Consider the following 7,786-nt stretch of genomic DNA (forward strand, 5'->3'; position numbering starts at 1 on the left):
CCAGCCCACTACTGTGTTCACAGTGCAGTGCAGCACATCTAATCTACACACCTAAGGTGTGTGATTGGCTGCAGCCCAGAGTCTGAGGGGGTGGAAGAGATGGTGAAGACACAAACACTGACAAGAACGGGGGATTTGAATACTGTGGAGTGGCTGGAACAGGATAGGAAGCCCTTGTATGACATGAAAAGGAAGACGATTTTCATTGTGTGAAAACAGGATGAAAAGGATGAATGTTGACAGAAAATCTTTTGAATGTGACATTTGAACAATCATGGGCATGATTTCATATGTTGTTAAGGATAAGAAAGTGCCTAAAATGTCCCTGAACTCACACTCAAAGCTGAAGATCTAAAGAAAATGTATACAGTTCATTTGCACTATCCAGAGACTACTCTATATTTCAGTGGGAATGCACTCGTTCAAGGTCCCAATAATAAGATGATACTGAATAATCCCTGCGTTAATATTTGTTTTTTACTGTTTTCTAAATGTGCGATCACAAAAATATTTCATCCAAAACTTTTATTTAAAAATGAAAAGGTAAGTAGAACTTATTTATATGGTTTCATTGTAGTTTCTCTTACATGGTGTTTAGATGCAATTACCTAACCACAAGACCTTTCCTCACAACATATTTCATAATTATTATTTCAAATACAGATTAAGTTAAAGGTAATGCTTCTGCTTGAATTTCAATAATACCCCCAGCTAAGGATTTTATGTTAAGGACGACAAGAGAAGGAAGCTCCATAGAAAGAGAGACAAGTTTTTATTCACACTTATATTACCATACCTTTTAACAAGTGGGTGTCTAGATGCTTTATCTCAGCTTGCAGTGTCAGAAATACAAACCAAAGTGGTGAAATTGTGCCCATTCTTTTGTAAACCCCCCACACACTCACACATTGTCCAAACGGCTGATAAGCTTCAGGTCAAAGCCTTGAACCCCGATGAACTCAGGCACCAGCTCGTCTGCCAAGTGCTTGGAGTGGACACATCAGTGGGGGCCAAATGCTGTCGTCCCCTGGTGTGTGTGTGTGTGTGGGTCTACAGTAGGAATGGATGGGGGTTGGGGGACGGTCACCAGGATTGTTGTGCGTGTGTGGAACAAAAGGCCTTGATTACTGAAATCCTGCAAAAGGCAGCAGAGGAGGTGTTAAAAGTGATACAGTGAAGAAACAGACACAGACCTGGAGGCCTCCTCTCCTGCTTCTAAGGCTACTGTCCACACCCGTCTGCACATATCCATTCTAATCCACAAAAACTAGCCTTTGTTTACATTGTTTGAAGAACTTAATTATAAACAAATATTGGAAATAAATTCCCTTGCACTGCTGAAAGAACGAGGAAGTAAATTGCAGCATAATGTTCTATTCGTGCAACCAAGGTCAACAACAAAAGTTAGTCAAAAAAGTTACAATGAACAATAGGCTAATTAAAAATCTATCAAAAGGAAATTAGACTCAAACACGCACCAGGGTTAACAAAGACAGAACTAATATCCAGACTTTATCTGTGAAAAGTCATACATGCAAAGTACAGTAGACTCTGACAATATGAAAACAGACATCTATACATGTTTGTTAAGTCAATTAAGAGTAAGGACAGTTAGCCTGTAATGTGGTACTAAAGATAACCCTGATTGCTCTGTGATTCTAATAACCTTGGAAGTTATCTGTCAACATCTAACGTAGGCTTTGAAAAAGAGAAAGAAAGACAAAAACATGTTGATACAACCTGTAAAGCTAAAAGACTACCTCTGTGTTCTTATGGCCCCATGACATGAGCTTTTGTTAACACTTCACATTGAAATTGACCCTGGCTGTAGTCTCTGCCAGTGGAGGAGGTGAGGGAGGAGGAGGAGGAGGGGGAGGAGGGAAGGGGAGGGGAGGAGGTGTTTCTCGTCGCAGAGACAAAAAAGAAAAGGCGAATGAACGATTAACAATTTCCTGCAGGGAGGTGCTGTTATCACTCCCCAAATCTCCAGCGCTCACCGGAGCTCAGGACACAGGAGCTGCACGCGCACAATGGACTGAAACTCTCGGACAGATAAACGGAATCAGCTGTGAAACCTCCGCGACTCACTATAGTGACTTGGGTCACCTTTTTCAGTCTCCGGCCGTTCAGGTAAGAAAGAAGGCTAAATTGTTCCAAGTTGTGTTTAATGTTGTGGAGAAGGTGGTACTTTTTTCAGTTATGTTTTCAGCCTGTTTGTAGTCCTCTGCAAATTGCATGTAGCCTGCTGTTAAAGTAATGGAGGATAGTCTACCTGGTACAATGCTTAATAAGCTCAGACTCATTTTACTTTAACGAGTTCTAAGTTGTTGAAATAACCGAAGGAGCAGCAATAGGAGACCAGACAGGAGTAGGATATGGCTTTGAATGTGACTCAAAGAGGTTTGTTTTGTCTTGCAAACAATAACTTTCAAGTAGCCTAACATCATCAAATTTCGCGTCATTGTAGAAACCAGAAATGGAAGTTCTTGGCTCAGCTCCCCCTCTTAAACTTTTTGAATTTAAAAGCTGATTTGAGTCTCTTGTATCACTTGTATGACTACTAACAATAAATGCAGTGATTTTATTAATTTGAAGATTTCTGATTATTTTTGGCAATTTACCTTGTACCTTTGTCTTTGTTGTTAACTAATATGTCTGGCTGTACATTTATTTAATTCAGTTTATAAAAAAGGGCAATAACTAAATAAAAAAACTGGATGTATTATGACTATTAGTTGATTCAGATGTAATTGTAAATCTCTGAATTGGAGGAGGCCATCATTGTTCCATATTTAGCTACTAGCTTATCTCCATCTTTAGTCACTGGTCAGTTGCAGAACCTATTTAACAGAAGTGATGAATGCGTTCTGGTACCTCCAACCAAGATAAACAAAATCTTATGCATCCAAAGAGTGTAGTCAAAACAGCACGAGTACTAGCCTATTTTAAATCAAACTGCAATGTTTTTCTTATCAATATAGATGACTAATCTACACAAACAAGTTTACTTAGTAACAAGGGAATTGAAAGCATTTAGTTTTCTCGTTTAAATTTCGAATTACCTCAGAATCAATTGTTTTTTGTTGCTGATCATCAGAAGCTCCCCCCTGCTCCTCTATTACATTTATTTGTTGTTTACCATCTCCTCCTTCTCCTCTTTAGCTCTCAGATCCCCAGGTATGATTCAGAGGAAGGAGGTCGTGCTGTCTGTTCTCAGCGAGCTCCAGGAGGCCACAGAGAACTCTGGCCTGGATGCTCTGACCACAGTGGCTCTTGAGGTGGACCAGATCCTCGCACCCTTCCAGCTTCCCTTCAACCCCTGTCAGGACTTCCCTGATTGGGCCGGTGTGGATGACAAGGCTCATGGCCTGTACCCAGCTGATGCACCCATTGGACTGCTGCCTCTGAACTGCAAGGGAGAGGGCAACCTGCTGTTTGATGCTGTTAGCATGCTGCTAATAGGCAACACTGCACTTAGCCTAGAGTTACAGGTGAGCGGACATGTTTAATTATCTTGATTTTTGTTGTCTGAATGCATATGGTAGCACTTAAAACAAACAAAAAAAACTTTTTTAAGTGTTAACTTTTTTTTTTACTGAATTAATTGCATACATTTTGTATTTAAAGGTTCGGACAGTGGTGGAAATGGTGCTGTGGAAGAGGTACTACCTGTCTGGAATGATTGATTCGAAAATGATGCTTCAGGCAGTTCGCTTCAGTCTCTGTGCTGAAGAGTCCGAGGATATGCTCAACCTTCCTGTTTCAGTTCTGGAGGCCATTTTTGATGCTGATGTGAAAGCATCCTGCTTCCCTGGCTCCTATGCCAACATGTGGCATGTGTATGCCTTGTCATCAGTCCTACAGTTCAACATCTACTCCATCTACCCTATGTTCAACCTCAAGATACGACCCTACTTCAACCGTGTCATACGTCCAAGGACCTTGCCAAAGGACTCTGAGCCACTTACCCTCCATGTCATGTGGTCTGGTGAACTGCAATCGGAGACTTTGTTCAGGCCCAATCATTTTGTCGCCCTTTTCCAGAGGAGTGACCTTACATTTGGAAGCCCTGTAAGTGAAGAGAGGGAATCACCAATGAAGAGCCAAGAGCTATTGAACAAGGACCCACATCTTTCTTACCCAAATCTGAAAGACAAGTACAACATCACCAAGAGGACCTTCTACCGCTGGAAGAGGCAAACGCAGGAGCATTGCAAGAAGTCAGCAGCTAGATACGAGGCAAAGTACTTCCTTCAAGCATGCTACTTGGAGGGTAAGCTCATTCCTCTGCACCAGTTCAAAGAGTTCTTTCCTGAGATCTCAAGATCTTCTTACTACAACTGGAAGCACGAGCTTATGAAATCCGGAGGAACCTTCTCCACCTCATCGTCCACTGGAGAGATCAGTCCTGGAGAGAGCACCGAACAAGATGCTTGGTCTTCCCCTGAAGCGAAGCAGGATGAGCCAGACCACCATGACAGTGTGGCCAGTATGTTTGGCCTTAACATTGGCAAACCGGATATGGAGCGGGCCCAGAACGTAGCCCAAATGCAGGATGCTAAGCGCTGTCTGCAGAACTGCATTGCCATGAACGGCTCCCTCCCTTTCAGGGTTTTCAAGAGAAATTACCCAGGGATCTCCAGGTCAACCTACTACAACTGGAGGCGAGAAGCCCTGCTGTACAGCAGAGGGTACAAAGGCAGTGTGAGCAGCAGTGAGGACAGCTCAGATGTTGACAAGAGCCAAAGTCCAAAAAGTATTTTGCCAGTTTTACACAACATCAACCATCCAGTACCAAGAACGCGAATCTGCAGGCGTACACACAAAAGCTTTCGACAGGCATACTTGAGCAAAAAACAGCTCCGGGATGCTGCCAAGCTGCAGGTCCAGAATTCCAAATGGTCCCTGACAAAATTCAAGCTAAAGTTCCCTACCATGTCACCTTGTTTTTACTGGCTGTGGCGTAACGGTCAGAAACGCAAGAAGAAGATGGTAACACCAAGTCCAGAGATCCAACTTTCAGGAAGTCAGGCGGACTCACCTGTCTCTGAAAACAAGCTCATGGAGAGCAAAATAGATTTTCAACCTGGGCACCCATTTCAACCTGGGCACCCATTTGTTGAGAGTCCCAAGTATCTAGAAAGTCCTTCCATGCCTTCCTTTGATGCCCTTCATTCAAAGCACAACCTTCATAGCAAGGCGATCATAGATGAGCAGATGTTCGCTATGGATGTAGTCGCTCTGGCCAACTTCAAGGCCAAGGCCAAGCTGTTCCTTCAGCAACGCTTTGAGGAGAAATGTTTCCCAACATTCAAGGAATTCAGGTCTTACTTCCCCTTTACCCCACGCTCGACATACTACATGTGGAAGAGAGCTTTGTATCACGGGGTGTCCCTAGTTCACGGCTAGAGTCACAGAGCCGTAATCCTTTGAAAAGGGCTTTTTAAAAGCTTTGTACGAGAACTTCTCCCTTTGCCAAAACCCCTCGATGATCTGAACAAGTTTTTTTCTTTCCTTTGATTTTTTTTTTTTTAAACATACTACCTACACTTGCAGACCACATGTTTTTATGTTCTGAAAGACTTAAAAACCCTCGCTTAGCATCTAAATGCTGTCTTCTTCCTCTACCCCTCCACCACAGCTCATTCCTCCCTCCCTGGACATTTGCACATGTGTGAAAGAAACTAAGTCCTGGGTCTGTTTCAACCCTGCATGTTGCCCTCCAGGCAACAGGCAGTTCAAAGTTAGCCTTTTCTCTTGTCTGGTGCCTTTTTATATTCGCTAAGCATTGCACACAGGGTCTTTACATTTAGATTTTTGTAATGCTTAATTTTTTTTAGTTGCTGTGTGATCTGAGACTTCTCGTTTTTATTTTTTTTATTATTCTTTGGATGTAAAAAACGGCCAGTATTTTTTCAATGGATTTACTTCTTATTCCTTTTCTATTAACAGGGTTCTACTCGATGTTTTGTATTTGTCCTAATGATGATTGAATGTATTGCCTCAGGGGTTCACTTTGTGCACAGAAGTTTATGATGCTTGTATTGACAGTTTTGACAACCATCTTCTGAACTGTCTCCTTCTGGCAGTGAACAACATAAACTGTGAGATATGTCTAATTTAAATTGCACTAAAATAGTTCCCATCACCGATGAATGTATTTCCTTAACCATCATGCACCCATTTGTTTAGCTAGGACTTTATGTCATTTCAATTTTTAGTCAATGTTTACATGGTTCCTGTACTTGAAAATATGAAAAAATATATTCTATTTTTTTTACGATCCTACGTGCCTTACTCACAAAACTACCTTTTTTTTTTTTAAAGAAAATGTGCCTTAATAAGCTATATTTGTCTGCTTTTGTTTTCAGTAAATGGACCTCTGCACAGACCAAGCTGTTTTTGGTGTCTTTATTTTTCTCATATTTGATGTTAAAACTTCAGCTACTGTTGACAATTATAATTATACAGCAGGTAAGGAAATGTTTGCTGAAAGATATTATATCAGTTAACCGATTTGACCAGCCTCAACAACTAGCTTGATTGTTATTCATAAAGGTTCATATCATGGGCTTTTAACGGCCGAGGTTTTGATGCATTTCGCTATCTGCATGACATTGAAGGCAATGTATGTTTATCTTGTTCAGAACAGTAGTTGTTCCATGCAGCACAATACCAAAAAAACATTTCAATAAGTTAAGCCTTTAAGTCGTTTCTTTCCTGAGTAAATTAGTCTTCCTTCCTTTCACTTACCAAAGTGATACCAATAAACCTTTCTTAAGCACTTCTACTCTCTGCCCCATCAGCTGCATGTTGATGTGATCCTCCTCTGGGATAAATTAGATGGTTAACAAACGGCACACATCAGCAGCCAAGGTCTGCAGTTTGATATGACCCCAAAGACAGGGCATGCCTTGCCAACGTAATTGATTTTAACAACCAGATTGCTGTATAAAAGATAAAGCAATTAAAATAAAAAGGCACAAAATAACTGCAACTAATCCAAATGAGCAAATAAACAGGTCAAACTAAGCCTGTGGCTAGAGAATAGAAACGAGTGTGCTTGTGGATTTTTGGCTCACTGCCTTTTCTTTATTTAGCTATTGTGCTAATGCTAATGAAGGTAATGGTCAAGGGTGGGTGGAAAAGAGAACAGAGAGAGGGGGGAAGGAGTTAATTGTATGCATGGGGACAGAGGTGTTGAAGATAAGGCCAAGAACATCCAAGAGTCTTGGGGGGGAGGGCAAGAATTGTAAGAGGATGGGAATGTCTGTGATTTAGAATTGCTGCATCGGTTTCGAATGGTTTCTATCAGGAGTGAACAGTGATGGCAATGTGTGTTGTTTTTGAGAGGAATTCTCAGCAATTCTTAAGCCTTGCTTGCTCTTGTATATCAAATGTCAATATTTTCGATTAAATAGATGTTTTTAGGCTTAAATATCTAATGTGACTATGAGAAGAAAATAATAATTAGTTTAGCTCTATCAATTTTGCCTGATTTAGCATCGTCAAATGTATTGATGTACCCAGGTAATATATTTTCCAAAGACTACTTTTAAGAGTTGCAAGGTTTGTGAGAAGTAATAGCAACAATTCTTATAGGTAAATAATCCATACATACTGACGTTAAGTTGACTTGCACGTCATTTCTTGTTATGTTTCATGTTTCTAAAAATCAAACTCCCAGCCATCACACAGTTAAAATTAGCATTAAAACCACTATGTTACCGTGATACAAAGCTTTCATGTATTTAAACAGTCATGGCACTGTTAAACTTTTGTGAAG

General features: G+C 40.9%; 1 protein-coding gene across 1 annotated transcript; it reads left to right on the forward strand.

Annotated features, from left to right (window-relative positions):
* Positions 1 to 1,884: 1,884 nt before the first annotated feature.
* On the forward strand, positions 1,885 to 6,395 carry vrtn (vertebrae development associated). The gene is made up of 3 exons (XM_061052370.1): positions 1,885 to 2,130; positions 3,163 to 3,491; positions 3,628 to 6,395. Exons 2-3 carry the CDS (start codon positions 3,180 to 3,182, stop codon positions 5,407 to 5,409), a joined length of 2,094 nt encoding a protein of 697 aa, XP_060908353.1. The 5' UTR covers positions 1,885 to 2,130; positions 3,163 to 3,179; the 3' UTR covers positions 5,410 to 6,395.
* The last annotated feature ends 1,391 nt before the right edge of the window (positions 6,396 to 7,786 follow it).

This window comes from Labrus mixtus, chromosome 12 (assembly GCF_963584025.1).
Source record: "Labrus mixtus chromosome 12, fLabMix1.1, whole genome shotgun sequence".
NCBI lineage: Eukaryota > Metazoa > Chordata > Actinopteri > Labriformes > Labridae > Labrus > Labrus mixtus.